General features: G+C 45.6%; 1 protein-coding gene across 2 annotated transcripts in view; it reads right to left on the bottom strand.

Annotated features, from left to right (window-relative positions):
* Positions 1-17,350, bottom strand: part of LOC119974681 (complement factor B-like) — an 83,484-nt gene that overhangs the window by 19,918 nt on the left and 46,216 nt on the right. For both annotated transcript variants that reach the window (XM_038813789.1, XM_038813788.1), the window contains exons 7-13: positions 16,510-16,642; positions 15,023-15,157; positions 13,961-14,041; positions 10,684-10,836; positions 4,044-4,183; positions 2,184-2,286; positions 1,214-1,358 (exon numbers count right to left, since the gene is read on the bottom strand). In XM_038813789.1, coding sequence (XP_038669717.1) covers positions 1,214-1,358; positions 2,184-2,286; positions 4,044-4,183; positions 10,684-10,836; positions 13,961-14,041; positions 15,023-15,157; positions 16,510-16,642 — 890 coding nt within the window. The remainder of the gene's footprint in view (positions 1-1,213; positions 1,359-2,183; positions 2,287-4,043; positions 4,184-10,683; positions 10,837-13,960; positions 14,042-15,022; positions 15,158-16,509; positions 16,643-17,350) is intronic.

Genomic DNA, 17,350 nt, shown 5'->3' with positions numbered 1-17,350 from the left:
CGACTACTACTGTGCGTCGGTGGTGGAGGGATTGAATGTTTGTGGATGGGGTGCCAATCAAGCGGGCTGCTTTGTCCTGGATGGTGTTGAGCTTCTCAAGTTGGAGCTGCACTCATCCAGGCAAGTGGCAAGTATTCTCTCACACTCCTGACTCCTTGTAGATGGTGGCCAGGATTTGGGGAGTCAGGAGGTGAGTTATACTCACTGACCTTTACCAACCTCATGGGGCCATTGTGAGGTCACTTTGTGGCACTCCTGCAAGACCCTCTGCCCAGACTTGGGGAACTGACTTCTCTGGTCATTGCCCCCACTCTCTTCCATGAATGGTCTTTAAGGGTCTCCTGTCTCCTCCCCCCTCCACTCCCTGTCCTTAGAGAACCATGGAGTCCCTCCTCCTGCCTACCTGAAGCACTCATGCCTCCAGTGCCGCATCCGTTTATTTGGATTGCTCTGTCTGCCCCAGTGTTCGTTTTCCAACAATGTCTACTGTGCTAATCATTTTCTTTCACCTGTTCTTTGAGAGGCAGCCTGCCTTTAAGAATAAGTAGAACGTCTGCACCTTGTGTTCGGCAAACAGCATTACTGGTGCCTCCTGCTCTGTATCTGTTTAAAAAATAAATTTAGAGTACCCAATTATTTTTTTCAATGAAGGGGCAATTTAGCGTGGCCAATCCACCTAACCTGCACATCTTTGGGTTGTGGGGGGTGTGACCCATGCAGACATGACAGTGACCTGGGGCTGGGACTTGACAGTGTAAGGCAGCAGTGCTAACCACTGCGCCACCAGGCCGACCTTTCCCCTGCTCTGTATAACATTTCCTCGTGTTGGTACAAGGTGGAGCTGGAGGCCCATTTTCTTGTTCTGAAACCTTGCAGATGGGGTGGGGAGACCAAATTTGAGTGTCTTACTCAACCCCTCTCCTGATACAACAATACACCACCTGCCCCCATCAAACAAATACCCAGAATAATAAATTATTCGGAGAGCATGGCTTTGGACTACAGAACCAAAAGGTCAGCATTGCCACAAAGGACCGAATGGCCTCCATCCACACAGTAATCTTTTTGAAAAGCATTTCACAAGCATCCTGTCATCAAGGCATTTATCTTTTCAATAGATCACTCCTCTTTTATTTCCTATCTGACTCTCCTCACCCACAAAGTGTTCAAGCAAACTTTGAACATTCTACTACCCAAAGTGAGTGGTAGGTACCTCACATGAGGATTGAATATGAAGGGATCCTTAGTCTTCAAAAGAGCAATATCGTTGTTCATCTCTGAGGGTGAGCTAAAATCTTCATGGATGATCACTTCTTCCACAGTTAATCTTTGCAAACCTTCCCTTCTTCTGATGGAACCTGAAAGGGAACGATCGTAAATTAATTCCCATCTCTTAGACCAAGGTCAGAATTGATCCCCTTCTACACAATTTATATAAGAAACCCTTTTTTTATTCCTACTGGCATTTCCTGTGATAAACTGACAGCTGAAAGAGCCATTGTGTTGTATTTTGATTCAAGGTATAACAATTAGTAAAGGACTAATAAATAATTCCAATCCATTGCAGAGCCCCAGTGTCTCCACTGCACTCAACTGTCAGATGGGGTCCATCTGAATTAACATAGTCTGTGGCTGGCCAGGTGTCCATTGGTTCAATATAGGTCTCTACTCTTGGAAATGGGGATGGAGAGAAGGTGGGTGGCTGCCAGGGGCTGGTGGAACACTTGAAAGGTCTGCAACAGTCTGAAAATAAGGCCTTCATAAACAACAGCTATAAGAGCGGAGGCGGCTCAGTGGTTAGCACTGCTGCCTCACAGCACCAGGGACTCGGGTTCGATTCCGGCCTTGGGGGACTGTGTGTGGAGTTTGTGCGTTCTCCTTGTGTCTGCGTCGATTTGGAAACCCTAGGAGAACTCCATACTCTTTGTCAAGCGGCATTTCATGACAACTCTTGCATTCTCTGATGCTTTGAGTCTCAGCTTAACGCCTGATCCAAAATTTGGCACCTCTGACAATGCAGCACCCCCTCAGTGTTAGAATGAATGATCAGCTAAAATCCCGGAGTTGAGCTTTTCCTCCTAAATGATTGAATTCAGAGGTGAGAATGCCGGCCAATGAGTCAGACGGACAAAACCAGTTCCTCGAAGAACTGGACAAATCTTTTTAAAAGATCTTGCTCTTACCAGCCGATACAGTAAAGTTGGTAATCTCTCCTATAGTATCATTAAAACAGTGTGCAGCAGAGAGAACCCAGTGTCTTGAGATGATTGAACCTCCACAGAATTCCTATACAGAGAAATGGCAGAAAATAAAAATAATAGGTGGAACAATTTGAAAAAACTTCAGACTACTTGAAGAGTGGGAACAGAGGGAGTGATTCATAAAGTCATAGAATCCCTACTGTGCAGAAGAAGGCCAGTTGGCCCATCAAATGTGCACAGACATTGTTTGAACTGGCATCTTTGAAAATTAAATTGAGTCTCCATGCACCTATTTTGTATAAATGTTGAGGGCAGCAGGGTACTATTCAAAGGAGAGATAAATGCCCCGAGCATTTCCCCCCACAGGAAACTAAAAATGCTTAGCTGATCAACATTCTCATTGCTCTTTGTGAGGTCTTACTATGCTTTGAAACAGAGCACAGAGCATGCAGTGACTGAGGCAGTCAAGAGAGGAGGAGACGGAAGAACGATGAAATATTAGTTATGACGGAAAGAAGGAGGACAAATAGAGAAGCAGTTAGGAGAAGCATGTGAGGAGGTCAAGGAGAACTGGTATGAGGGCCTTTATTCTTTCATGGGATGTGGGCATCGCAGGCAAGTCAAACTGAGTGGCATTTTAAAAAAAAGAGTCCACCACATTGCTGTGGGTCTGGAGTCACATGTAGACCAGACCAGCAGATTCCCTTCTGGGTGACCAAATATCGGAATATATCCATCCCAGAAGATAAAAAAAGCAGTTCTGAGATTCCTTGGTGTAGTGAATTTCTGAAGAAAATTCATCCCCAACCTTGCTTCACAAACAGCTGCCTTGCGTCACCTCATCTACCAGGATCCTCGAAGTAGCCTTCCGCCAGGTTCATGTTTTTTAAAAGGAGCACTAATCGGCGCCAACGTGAGCACTTGCTGGGGAGGCCGCTGAATGACGGCAGGCTGCTGGATATGGGGTGGCTCCCGTTAATTGTCTGGAAATAGTACTTAAGTGGTGGTTATTGGTTTCTCACCACGCTACGGCAGGATCCCGAATTTGCCTATGGGAGCGGGCCGGTTGCATTGTAAACGGTTTTGCGCTTGGTGCGTTTTTAGCCTCACCAGCTATTCACCGGCCTCATCGGGCTCTCACTCATGCAAACCGAGGCCACTAAATCGTGTCTTATATCCTGAACTTAGTTTGTGCTAGACCTATCATGGGGAGTACTTAATGATGGCACTAGCTTAAAAAAGAAGGGCCTCTGTTGCTTTTACCGGTGTAACATTAATTTTTGGCAGCGTTTCATTAATCGGAGACTCGGTGGTTTCCTGAAGCAAACCTCTTCCAGAGAGGCCTCACTATTCTCATGACAGAAACGTGTTCTGAGGGAGTCTTACTGCTGGGTCAGGTGGATTCAGCTAATTTGAGCTTTCCACCACCAAAGAAAAATCCCATGAAGGAATATGGCACGTTGGTACAAATGGGAAGCTGTACAGAAAGGATCAATTGCATGAAGACACCAAGATCACAGGGGATTCAGTTCCGAAGAAATGGGGAGAGAGGCTGGGTTCTGAAGGACAGCGAGGTATTTTAAAAATGGAAAGATAGGTGGGACGGGAAAGAAAATCTTGGAAAGGATGTGGAAAGAGTGATAATGGGAGTTGGAAGGCAGAACATAGGTAGGGTGGAGAAGGAAACACTATTGAGTGGGTCCCGAAAGAGAAGCCGTTAATAGTTGAAAGATCAAAGTGGAAACATTCATGGGCGCCAGGTGGGTGTTCTGCTTTCTTGACATATTTAACAGCACTCTTAACATTCTGTTATTTGGAAGCTTTCAAACGATGTTCACTTACTTTGTTTGGCAGATCAATGACGACTTGCCATGGCCACTCGTATTCTTTCGATTTGATACCGCCAAGTATTCTCGAAATGGGTCTTTGTATCACATTCCCTCGGACGCCACAATCAAAGGCGGGTAAGGCGGGTACGGTTTCTACGAAGGAGGAAAGCAAAGTCCAATGAAGTTGAACTGTTTACCTGCAGTATCTTTCCGCTCACGCGCAATCTAAAAGGAGGAGTGAACTGAATTTGGGGCTCCAAATGTTCTGAACTTCTCCAGTTTAAATTAAATTAACACCGTCACATTCAATAGAAGCCTGCCTGGGAATCCAGTGGAGGCAATTGTGAAGATGCAAAGTGATGGAACTCCCTCCTGCTGGCGGAAGGTCTGCTGATCATCACTGGCTCCTACGAGAATGACCAGCTGACAGATGGGAGTAAATGTATTGAGGCGGCCAGAAATGTAGCGATCTTTGCGAGGGGTTTCAGGATGGAAGGCGTATTGATCACAAAGATACAAAAAGCTCTTTTGAAGAACCAAACTAACTTTATTAACACTACTAAATTTGAGTTCGACATTTATTCTGAATAGCAAACACGTAAGAATTAAACCACACTCACTAACACTATCTCTGGCCACTAATTATAACTATTATATCTTAACTAGCTCTGCAATACACTGAATCATATCTTCGTCAGCTCCAGTCTAATCTCCTCCCCTTAGCTTACAAGCCAGTGCAATTTATAGTACTGTCCCTTAGCTCCCTCTAGTGGCTAGGCTTAACATAACATTAACTCTTCACATGCTGTACATTTGTATAATGTCACAAGAAAGGGAGGGGAAAATGTGGCAGGGAAAAGTCAGTTTGATAAACATCTGGATAAAATGCAATCGAGGGATACTAGAATAAATGCTGACAGAGGGGATTGAATACAACTACCTCTGAACTGTGCAAAGGATATAAATAATCCTTTTCAGGAAAGCAAATGTTGCAAACTGGGATGTAAGGTGCATGGGCATTCTGCAACTTTGTTTTAATTTAACTGTGAGGCCTGGGAGACATTTTACAGTGGGGCTCCCTGGGAAGTTTGTACGGAGCGTGTAGAAAGAAGGATTCATAGATACATAGAAGATAGGAGCAGGAGGAGGCCTTTTGGCCCTTCGAGCCTTCACCGCCATTTATCACGATCATGGCTGGTCATCCAACTCAATAGCCTAATCCTGCTTTCTCCTCGTAACCTTTGATCCTATTTGCCCCAAATGCTAAATCTAGCCACCTCTTGAATATATTTAATGTTTTAGCATCAACTACTTCCTGTGGTAATGAATGCCACAGGCTCACCACTCTTTGAGTGAAGAAATATCTCCTCATCTCTGTCCGAAATGGTTTATCATGAATCCTCAGAGTATGACCCCTGGTTCTGGACACACCCACCATCGGGAACATCTTCCCTGCATCTACCCTGTCTAGTCCTGTTAGAATTTTATAGGTCACTATGAGATCCCCCCTCATTCTTCTGAACTCCAGCAAGAACAATCCCAACCTAGTCAATCTCTCCTCATATGACAGTTTGTCCATTTTTAAGAAAACAACTTGAACATTTATATGACTGTACATGAATATATGCTCCTGTTATTAACTGTATGATAGACCTGGTTCATCGAGCTGAATCTTGCTGGGGAGATAACACACAGTGGTAGGGGATTTGGGGGATTAAGAGATATGCCATGAATCACAGAGTTTACTGATCGATTTACACCACTGAGCTATTTGTTTCACACAAACAGCATCTCACCCCATGGCTCCTTTTTATTTTTAAGATCCAGCTGGATTTACATGTTAATTTCCCATGGTTTCACATCAGAGCATTAGGTATGGTGTTAAATATATCAGTAGACTTTTAAAGAAATTATCATTGTTGATCTAATAACAATCAACCTCTCTGGCTCAGAAAAGAAACAATTTAGAGTGTTCAATCTCATTCCTTCATGTTGGAAATTGTTGTTGGAGAGTTTTTTAAAACATTTATGAAAACTTTAACATTTTTTCTTTTCCTTTTTGTGCCTTTTTACTTTCTCTGTGTATTTGGAGGGAAAACAACAAGGTAGTGTTAAATCACATGGGGGGTGGGGTGGGGGGAGTTTTATGTCATCTCGCCTTGTTCAGCTTATATACTTCAAACTTTTCCTTTGGGTCTTCTTTTATACAGAACAGCACGACCACAACAGAGGTCTAGTTCCCTTGAACTAGGTACTCCAAGGATGTATTCCTTTGTTCAGGTACCCCTTTTATTGCCTTTATCTTATCTTTAAGTAGATGCAATCCCTTCGCATCAACTCTGAAACCTAAATACATGCTATCATCAGCCTGAAACGTGAACTTCTCTTGCTTTAGACAAATACCAGCTTCTTTAAATCTCTTGAAGACTTCTTCCAAATTTTCTCTGTGTTCCTCTGGTGTTGCTCCTGTCACAAGGACATCATCCAGATACAAGACAACCTTCGGAATTCCCTGCAATAGGCTCTCCATTGTGAGTTGGAATATCATACAGGCCGTCGAGATACTGAAAGGAAATCTCATATATTGGAACTAACCTTTATGAGTATTTATGGTGACAAACTTTTTTGACTGATCTTCCAGCTCAAGTTGCTGGTATGCATGACTTAAATCTCTCTTGGTGTATTTGAGGCCTCCTCCTATAAATTTCCTATCCTACGTACAGGATATTTATCTACTTTAGGAGCCCTGTTCACGGTCATGTTATAATCACTGCAGGTCCGGACTGTGTGGTCCAACTTCAACACTGGGACGATGGGTGCTGCCCATTCTGAAAACTGTGCTACAGTAATTACCCCTGGGTCTTCCAGACACTTCAACTCCACCTCTACTTTCTGGTGCAGAGCATTAGGTGCTGATGTTGCTTCTGGCTCGATGTCGATCTTTGCTTTCACGCCTTTTCTGTCCGATCTCCACGGTTAAAGGCAGCTGGTCTGACTGGTTTTGGTACAGTACTGGTATTGATGCCATTCCCAATATCTTCAGTGCCTTCCCAGTATAAGTGGATAAAGAGACAAAGTACCTGCTGAGATTCACAGGCTGCAACCCACCCAGTGGATCGCCCAGTGGCAGCCGCCCATGTATCAACTTCCATCTTAAGTGGACGGCCGTTGATGGCAAGGACAAACACAATGGGGGGGGGGGGGGGGGGGGGGTTGTTTTACGTAATCTCACCTTATTGAGTTTATATACTTCAAAATTTTCCTCAGGGTCTTCTTCAAGCTTGGTGACTGGAGCATTTTTGGGGGGAGTTGGGAGTTGTCTTTCTGACTCTGCATCTGGCTTATTTGTGGCCTTTTCTATTACATCTGAAACAGATGAATTCCAACACTTGCATCATTCTTTGGAATGCTCTCCGCCCCAATGGTAACAAGCCTCTAACCCTTGTGACTGCCGGTCACGTTCCTTCTTCTCAGACTCTGCTGATCACTCACTCCAGGAAGTACAAGCAGCCGCTGCTTCCCGCCATTACTGGTTCATCTTGCTCTGCTCACCTTGTACTTCAAAAGTGCTTTGTTCAGCGTTTTCAGTGACTTGAGCCACCTCTAACGATTTGTCCAAGGATACTTTGGTTTCTGACAGTAACCTCTTCTGAATATTTGAGTTATTAATCCTGCAAACCAACCAGTCACATAACATGTTGCTAAGAGACGTACCAAATTCACAATGTTCTGACATCTGTTACTAAAGCAGGCCGTCTAATAGCTGTATGGAATTTATTACACTCCATAATAATGGAGGATCAGGAATTGGAATGGCCCCTCGCTGGTTACACCAATTGATCAAAGGACTCGGAGTCTGGAGCTTCCAGAGATATTAGGCTTCGCACTAGGTTTTTTGTTTGTGGGCCGCAAGCTGTAAATAATATTACTTTCTGTTTATCTTCTGCCATGATTTCGTTGGCAGCGAAAAAGTATCGAGGCCTTTCGGCATATTGGCCCCAACTTTCAACCTCCAGATAAATTTTCATGAATAGTGACATAGCTATTCGACTGCTGACGCTGTTTTCTCTTTCTTCGGAACTCTGTGAGGCCACTCTTCTCCTCCTTTCAAAATTCGACGACTGTCCTTCGACTGGATTGATTTATTCTCATCGCCAATGCTGTGGTGGGAGGCAATCTGACGAGATAGTGTTGAATCACAACGGTGATTTATTTAACAAAAGATAAACACAGAACAGCACAACTCCAACACAGATCGAGTCCCTGTGACTCTGAAGCTTACTCTGATATACACCAGCAAGGCCCGCGCCTAGATGCCTGACAGGCTAAGGTTCGCGCACCCTGTCCCCGCAGGCTCCGGATGGGTCACATGGCCCGCGAAGCATCTCCCGCCCCCGCTTAAAGGGGCCGCGCTACCACACACTGTCTCAATCCATGCTTTCTTTCCCTCTCTTTATTTCTCTTTCTGGCCACACTGGATACCTTAATACTGAATGCCCTTGACTGCTGAAGTGATCCCCGACTGGAAGGGAACATTCCTTCCTGGTGATTGTCGCACGATGTCCATTCATTCGTTGTTGCAGCATCTGCATGGTCTCACCAATGTACCACACTTCAGGACATCCTTTCCTGCAGCGTGTGAGATAGACAACATTGGCCGAGTCGCAAGAGTATGTACCGCGTAGCTGGTGGGTGGTGTTCTCACGTGCAATGGTGGTATCCGTGTCGATGATCTGGCATGTCTTGCAGAGATTGCCATGGCAGGGTTGTGTGGTGTCATGGTCGCTGTTCTGAAGGCTGGGTAGTTTGCTGCAAACAATGGTTTGTTTGAGGTTGCGCGGTTGTTTGAAGGCAAGTAGTGGAGGTGTGGGGATGACAAGATGTTAATCTTCAACGATGACGTGTTGAAAGCTGTGAAGAAGATGTCGTAGTTTCGCCGCTCCGGGAAAGTACTGGACGACGAAGGGTAATCTGTCGGTTGTGTCCCGTGTTTGTCTTCTGAGGAGGTCAGTGCGGATTTTTGCTGTGGCGCGTTGGAACTGTCGATCGATTAGTCGAGCGCCATATCCCATTCGTATGGGGGCATCCTTCAGCGTCTGTAGATGTCTGTTATGCTCCTCCTCGTCTGAGCAGATCCTGTGTATACGGAGGGCTTGTCCATAGGGGATGGCTTCATTAATGTGTTTAGGGTGGAAGCTGGAGAAGCGGAGCATCGTGAGGTTGTCTGTGGGCTTGCGGTAAAGCGAAGTGCTGGGGTGACCGTCCTTGATGGAGACAAGTGTGTCTAAGAATGCAACTGATTTTGGAGAGTAGTTCATGGTGAGTCTGATGGTGGAATGGAACTTATTGATGTCATTGTGTAGTCCTTTCAGTGATTCTTCGCTGTGAGTCCAAAGGAAAAAAATGTCATCGATGTATCTGGTGTATAACGGCGGTTGAAGGTCCTGTGCGGTGAGGGGGTCTTGTTCAAGCTTGTGCATGAAGATGTTGGTGTATTAAGGTGCGAATTTGGATCCCTTCCAGTCGGGGAATGTTCCAATTCCAGTAGGGGAACACTTCACCAGTCAAGGGCATTCGGACTCTGATCTCCGGGACAGCGTTCTCCAAGGCGGCCTTCAGGACACGCGACAGCGCAGAATGGCCGAGCAGAAACTTATAGTCAAGTTCCGCACACATGAGTGCAGCCTCAACCGGGACCTGGGATTCATGTCGCATTACATTCATCCCCCACCACCTGGCCTGGGCTTGCGAGATCCTACCAACTATCCTGGCTAGAGACAATTCACACCTCTTTAACCTGGGGTTACCCCTATCTTTGGATCTGTAAAGATTTAATTACCTGCTAATGCTCACATTCTAAGCATTGTCTGGCATCTTTGAATTTGTCTATATATATGTTTCTGGAACAAACCTCTTCATTCACCTGAGGAAGGAGCAGTGCTCCGAAAGCTAGTGTTTGAAACTAACATGTTGGATTTTAACCCTGGTGTTGTAAGACTTCTTACTGTGCTCACCCCAGTCCAACGCCGGCATCTCCACATCATGGCTACCATGAGACAAGGAGGAGGGAAAGAGGGGAGCCATTCTATCCCATCTCACCTGATCGTGACAATATTATGTCTGGATCTTGCAGTTTGTCTAATGCCACAACATTGCAATAGAACAAAGAGGCCAGGATACAATCCGTCACAGTCCCATTTAAAAAACAATTCTAATTAAGGGGCATTAGCATAGCCAATCTACCGACCCCGCACATCTTTGGGTTGTGGGGGTGATACCCACACAGACACAGGAGAATGTGCAACGTCCACACAGACAGTGACCTGGGGCTGGGATTGAACCCGGGTCCTCGGCGCCATGAGGCAGCAGTGCTAACCACTGCGCCACCGTGCCGCCCTTTGTCACAGCTCCTTTATGTTCCCTACTAAACTCATCCCAGACAAAGGTAACGTGTCGCTTCACCATCTAACTTCATTGGTGGCCTGGAATCAATCCTATCAATGATTCATCGACAAATCATCCAGATCACATTTGAAGAACGCACTTTTGGATAGATAGTACCTGGTGCCTCCTCCATTGACCGTGGCTGAGATTCTGAACGGGTTGGAACAAGTTAGCAAGGTCTATATTATGTGCAGATTAACTCAAATTACCATTCTTGCTCGTCTTTTCTTGTGCTTTTTCCAGATGATGGTAGCTTGGTAGGTAAAAGACATATTGGTGATCTTTTGCTACTTTTAACGCCATCGGTACCAATGATTCAAGATAGGATTTGAGTAATTCTCCAATTCCAATCGCAAAGATATCTGCAGTTGAGAGAGCGATAGACAATTAGAGCATCGCCAAGTCAGCTGATGCTATTCAAGGGAATTTGTGTCTCACATATGATTAGGGAAGACTCATTTGGAAATGAGGGGGAAAAATACTTCAATCAAATATTTTAACAAATTATTCAACCCTGATTTCCACCTCTTGTGCAGAATATCATCGATTGTTGGTTGCACTGGGAAATTCGCCACTTGGCACCCAGGCATACATGAAGATCACCAAATATTTGGTCAGTTTATGGATGGCACAGCGGCACAGTGGTTATCACTGCTACTTCACAGCGCCAGGGACCCCAGTTCGATTCTGGCCTTGGGTGACTGTGTGGCGTTTGCACTTTCTCCCTGTGTCTGTGTGGGATTCCTCTGGGTGCTCCGATTTCTTTCCACACTCCAAAGATCTGCATGTTAGGTAGATTGGCCACACTAAATTACCACTTAGTGTCCAAAGATGCGCAGGTTGGGTGGGGTTGTGGGTATAAGGCACAAGAGTGGGTCTGAGTGGAGTGCCCTTTTGGAGGGTCGGTGCAGCCTCGATGGGCCAAATGGCCTCCTCCTGCACTGTAGGGATTCTGTGGACCTTATCTTTGTGTGATACCGCAGTTGGTCTCAGTGCCTCTGATCCAGACAGGGGGAACAAGGGCTGCCAATCCTAACCACTATTCAATGATTGCTATGAGAGGGTGAGGGAGAGATCAGATTCAGCAATTAAGGGCAGCACGGTGGCCTAGTGGTTAGCACAACCGCCTCACGGCGCTGAGGTCCCAGGTTCGATCCCGGCTCTGGGTCACTGTCCGTGTGGAGTTTGCACATTCTCCCCGTTTCTGCGTGGGTTTCGCCCCCACAACCCAAAAATGAGCAGAGTAGGTGTATTGGCCACGCTAAATTGCCCCTTAATTGGAAAAAATAATTGGGTAATCTAAATTTTAAAAAAAGATTCAGCAATTAAGCCTTCGACACTTCAATGTCCTGCTGATACTCACTGTGCTCTCACATGTAGAATGGACACTCAGGAGAGTGTCAAAAAAATGGCCACTTCAAGTCAGTCTCCTCAAGAAAGATGGAGAGACAACTTAGTTGACTGGAGGGGAAGGGGAGGCACAATTGTATTGAATTCCTGAATTCTAAAGACCTGGATAATACTCTTCTCAATCTGCTTGTATCCAGTGAGAGCTGGATTCAATCCAGTCAACTTAGTCTCACAATTTAAGAGTTTTCAGCTGTTAATAAAGTGTAATTAGCATGATGTAAAATTGAATGGGATATTGTGGTAGTGATTGACTGCATTTAGACATGAAGCTAGTCAATGTTAACTGTTGGGTGGGCAACCAGCAGGGCACATTGGCTACTTGCCCCCTTCTGCTCAGCAGAGGCCAGAGTAATTTTGAGGACCGAATCCCAACTGGCGGGCTTTCTGCCCCAAAATGGCTTCCCCTTTGCAGCCTGCTGGATGCGGGCTGGTGACAATATTGCAGAGTGTGACGGCTGTTTCGCCAGAAAGAGGAGGACTGGAGTGGCATCAGGGATTGTAGTTGAGGAAAATTCTGGGCAGTCGCAGCCATGATTTTCTTTCCACTATTGGCTCCTCTTCAGCATCGTCTCCAGTTAAGCTAATTGGAGCGAGCATGGCTCAAGCCTCGACTGTCCTGTCCTAAAATGGCCGTCGGGTCCTATACACATCAAGACTGTCATTTGCATATTTAAAGAGACCGACCTCGTGAAACAAATGGGCATTTCTGTCACCTAGCGATAGGCCCTGTAAAAGTGACAGACAGCGAGCAGAGTGCTGGTTTGAATGGCAGGGGTTAAGTCCACTGAGCCCATTCTGAGGCTTTCACTATCCTATTGACGTCAATTGTGACAAATTAGGTCCCAGGGGTTTTTTGACAGAAAAATCCCCAAGGATTTGTATTTATGTTGCGCTTTTCATAACCAACGACTTTTCAAGTGCAGTCACTGTTGCAATAGAGGAAGTGCAGCAGCTAATTTACACACAGCAAGATCCCACAAGCAGCCATGGGATTAACCACCAGACAATCTGTTTCTGTGGTATTAATTGACGGATAAATATTGGCCAAGGCAACTTCCCTACCCCTCTTCAAAATACTTCCATGGGATCTTTTTACATCCACCACAAAAGGAAGACAGGGCCTCAGTTTTAATGTTTCATCTGAAAGACAGCACCTTTGTGCAGTGCTCCTTCAGTACTGACACTCCAGGAAATGCCAGCTTGGATCTTTGTGCTTGAGGGGGGGGGGCAGCGGTGAGACCTATAAAATTGAATAGGACATAGCAGTAATAAGTAATCAAACTCTGGCTACAAGCAGTGGCCACAATGCATGATGGGATTTAGGCTAGCTAACTTGGCCATGTTTTTAAAACACAGGAGATGTGTGATCAGCAAATTACTAGTAAAGACAAGTTTTTATCAGTGGCCCCCGATATCCTCTGGAAGTGAAAAGGAAGTCACTTTTGATATTCGGGCTTTCTGAAACAATGCATGGAGTAAAGACGATGCAAGTTCTGCCATCCTGTTCCTCATGAACAATGGTTGCATGGGATGCTGAGATGGGGAAAAAAAAATATTTAGGATGCTAAGACTAACGTCAAGCCTTTTTGTAAACACAGCTAACAGGATGAGGCTCAATCATGGGTTGATCACAATTTTATTGGATAAGGTTTAAACAGGATAGCTTCAGGAATTGGATCGAGTCCAACTGGGGTGGGCTATTGATTTTTGGAAATTGTATAACTGATGTATTTTTATCAGTGTTGAGTAGATAGATCTTGGCATTATCCAGATCTCATCTCCGTGCACACGTAACCAAGCTTGGATTAATAAATAAACCAACTTATCCAGATTGCTGATGAGTCTGTTGCTTTCTGTACTGAGTTGAGCCCCAGGGAAGAATTCCACGTGGAAGCTAACTCAATACACAGGTCTTGAAACCTCTCCTACAGTGTTCAGGCCCTCAACCCAGAACCTTGGGACTCGGAAGCATGCGTGCTACCAACTGAAGCACAGGTGACAGCGTTGAGAGGTCACCGAGCTGGTATCATGGGCTCCACAAGCCATTCATGTTAAGCAGAGAGTTCGAGAGATTACCTAGATGGGCTGGCAAGTGGGAGAGTAGTTCAAAAATTTTCTGCATAATGATGAAAGGTGTCGGAGCTCCATTGTACTGTCCTATCAAAAGAAAAGACAAAAAAATGGGAGTGTTACCACGGCAGAAAATAATGCACCGAGGGAAACAACTTACACAGCAAAATAATTGAGTGCTGACACTGCAAAATCTACCTGTTCACATGATAATAGAAGGATAGATTTAAATTGGAAGAGAAAAAATTAAAACAGGTTTCTGAAGTAAATGAAAATTATAAACAGCAACAACATGCACTATAATCGCAGAAATGTTGAACGCATGTTCCTGAAGCCACCTCAGCTACGCAATTGAACAATCTGACTAAATCCCTGATGGGGAGGTGTTAGCGGAGGGGGAATTGGTCGAGCTGATGGTTTAGGAAGGGAATCCCATATTGTGGCTCTGCAGCCAATGGAACAGCTGCCGATGGTTTGCTGAGGGGCTGGGGAGTGCACAAGATGGCAGGGACAGAGGAATGGAGGGTTTGGGGGAATGGGGGTCCCCGTGGGGGCTGGAGGAGGGAATGAGCTGAAGTTTATGATGGGTGGACAGCGGGAAGGCAGCTATTGGAACATCCTCTCTCCCCCCCCCCCCCCCCCCCCCATGACAAACAAACACATCTTTTTAAATTTTCTTCCAGATTGCACAGCAGGGCCATGAAGATTGGTCTCCAATTCCGAAGCAGGCCAATCCTGGAGGATTAGCAACCCTTGCTGAGGGGCGCAGTGTTACTTTAGTGAGTTTTCCCAGGCAGTCCTGTTTTGGGGCAGATTGTGCCCTGCTTTCTAAGAGTTAAGTTGGATGCAAAGCTTTGTTTTAGCCGATTGATTGGTTTAATTTGCTTGTGTGGGGCACAAGAGGCATCGATTATTGTGCTTGTTGTGGAGGGGGGAAGGGTGGGTTTTGGATGAAGTCTGACTAGCTGAAATGCATCTCATAATCTCACCCCTGAGCCACCCAATCCCATTCCCCACCATGTATACAAGTGCGTATTGAAGGACATCCGAACCCCCTCAATGACTCACCAGCGGTAATCACAATGATGACCTGTTTTGGGATAGGTTGTCCACGTGCAGCTTGAAGATTTAGAGTTTGGTTGATGGAGGAGTGGACTATCTCCAGTGCCAGACCTGTCCTTCTTCCAGTGTTGTTATGATATTCTTCAACAGAAGAAAGCTTTGCATCAGAAAAACACTTCAAACTAATGTGAGATATCCACTTGGCTTTATCAATCAAATTCTTAACTCTTCCCTGTGGTGATGTTCATCACTGCAAATACACAAGGGGTTAATGTACATACATGTAGACTAGTTAGACACTAGAGGGAGCACCAGAGACATCACACACACACACTCAACCAATATACCAGTTAGATAGGACACGACCAATGGGCACTTACGATACTCACAGAGGCGACACAACCACAGGAGGGCATTACACCAACTCATATATAAAGGACACCACACACATGATCTGCCTCTTTCCAGTGGAGACAGTCAGAGAGTAGAGACACCGGGTTAATTCAATATCACTCCCATCACGTGGAGTTTGGCAATCTGGTTAGTCAGTCTGAGGAGCTATAGGAGGATTTACAGTAATGTTGAGCCCAAGTTATAATAGTGTATATAGTTTAATAAACGTGTTGGAGTTGTCTTCACGTCTGATCCTTCCTTTGTCGAAACCCGCAGGTGTGAGTGTGCAGCTGGCAGGAAAAGTGAACCACAATGGCTAGAGAATTCCGGCCAATGTCTCTTGCGACCTCGATTATGCCCTCTCCTGTTGTTTGGAGTGTCTGTCTCACCTGCAACATTTTCTCTTGCATTTTGAATCTTTGACAACTTTTTTTTTATTCGTTCATGAGACTTGGACGTGCAGGTTGGGCCAGCATTTATTGCCCATTCCTAATTGCCCTTTGAGAGGGCAGTTATGAGTCAACCACATTGCTGTGGGTCTGGAGTCACATGTCGGCCAGACCAGGTAAGAATGGCAGATTTCCTTCCCTAAAGGACGTTAGTGAACCAGATGGGTTTTTACGACAATTGACAATGGTCTCATTCCAGACTTTTAATTCCAGATATTTATAGAATTCTAATTTTGCCATCTGCAGCGCCAAGATTTGAACCTGATTGCCCAGAGCATTACCCCTCCCCCCTCACATCGGCACGAGATGCAGTTGCCGCCCTTATCTAGGCTTCAAAGACGGCTGCAAATGTGACATGAATTCCTGCGACATGGACCACAAACGCTGGGGGGAAGTTGCCAGCAATCGCCAGATCTGGAGGACAGCACTGAAGGAGGGAGTGAAAAGACACTGGGGAGAAGAGACACAGCAGCTGGCAAGGCACGAAACGACACCGGAAAGAGAGAGGCGGACGCTGCCAAACCAACCAGTGACCCATTGGCACACACCCATTGTCTCTCGAGCCAGGGGCAAGAAGAACGAAGAATGTTTGGCCAACAAATGCTGTTACCCACATTTCATGAAGGAACAAATGAACGTGGTTGAACTTACCTCGATATTCGACTAGCTTGATCCTTTCTATCACAGCCTTAGGAGTGAGGTGTTCCTTGATGTCTGTGATAATAATGGGGTTTGATCCAAATGTGATAACTCCGAATCGAACTGGGCCATTAATATCTGATAGCTAAGGAATAGCAGGAAAGAAGATTTCTCAAACTAAATATTGCACCAAGTTCCCAATATCATTCCTTTTCATGCCCCATGTCTGGTGATGCAACTGGAGTGCTGTCCTAGTTTAAGTGTTCAGGCTTGAATGGATGATGGACAGTTGGTATGGTCATTCACTGCCAGGTGCAGTTGGGCTGGATAAAGCACAGTCGAGTTCTGCTCAAAAACAGCTCGTTTTTCCGCGATCTTTCAGGATTCTAAGGATAATCCTGGGCTTCTTTTCTTTACTGCCAACTGTTTTCTTAAACCCCTCCCCCTGTCTCCTCCATGCTCACATCCAAAGTTATAAATGAGGAGCTCACGGAATCGTTGTCACTAAGAATGAGACCGTAAGATCAACTGTTTCTGCTGCTACCCTACCTTCCCTCAGCCCAAACTACCTGTAAATTCACCCGGGTGCTTGGCGCCGTGAGGCAGCAGTGCTAACCACTGCGCCACCGGCCGCCCACCCTTACCTTATCTGCTGTAAGCTCTGTTCCAACCTTTACTTAAAAGGCTCTTGTGAAGCACCTTAGGACATTTTATGATATTAATGGTACTATAAAAATATACATTACATAATCAAGCTAAATCAATCAATTAAACTGGAGCTCATTGCTGCCTCACGGCGCTGAGGTGCCGGGTTCGATCCCGGCTCTGGGTCACTGTCCGTGTGGAGTTTGCA

Source organism: Scyliorhinus canicula, chromosome 12, assembly GCF_902713615.1.
Source record: "Scyliorhinus canicula chromosome 12, sScyCan1.1, whole genome shotgun sequence".
NCBI classification, from domain to species: Eukaryota; Metazoa; Chordata; class Chondrichthyes; order Carcharhiniformes; family Scyliorhinidae; genus Scyliorhinus; species Scyliorhinus canicula.
This window is presented reverse-complemented; position numbering and strand designations above follow the sequence as displayed.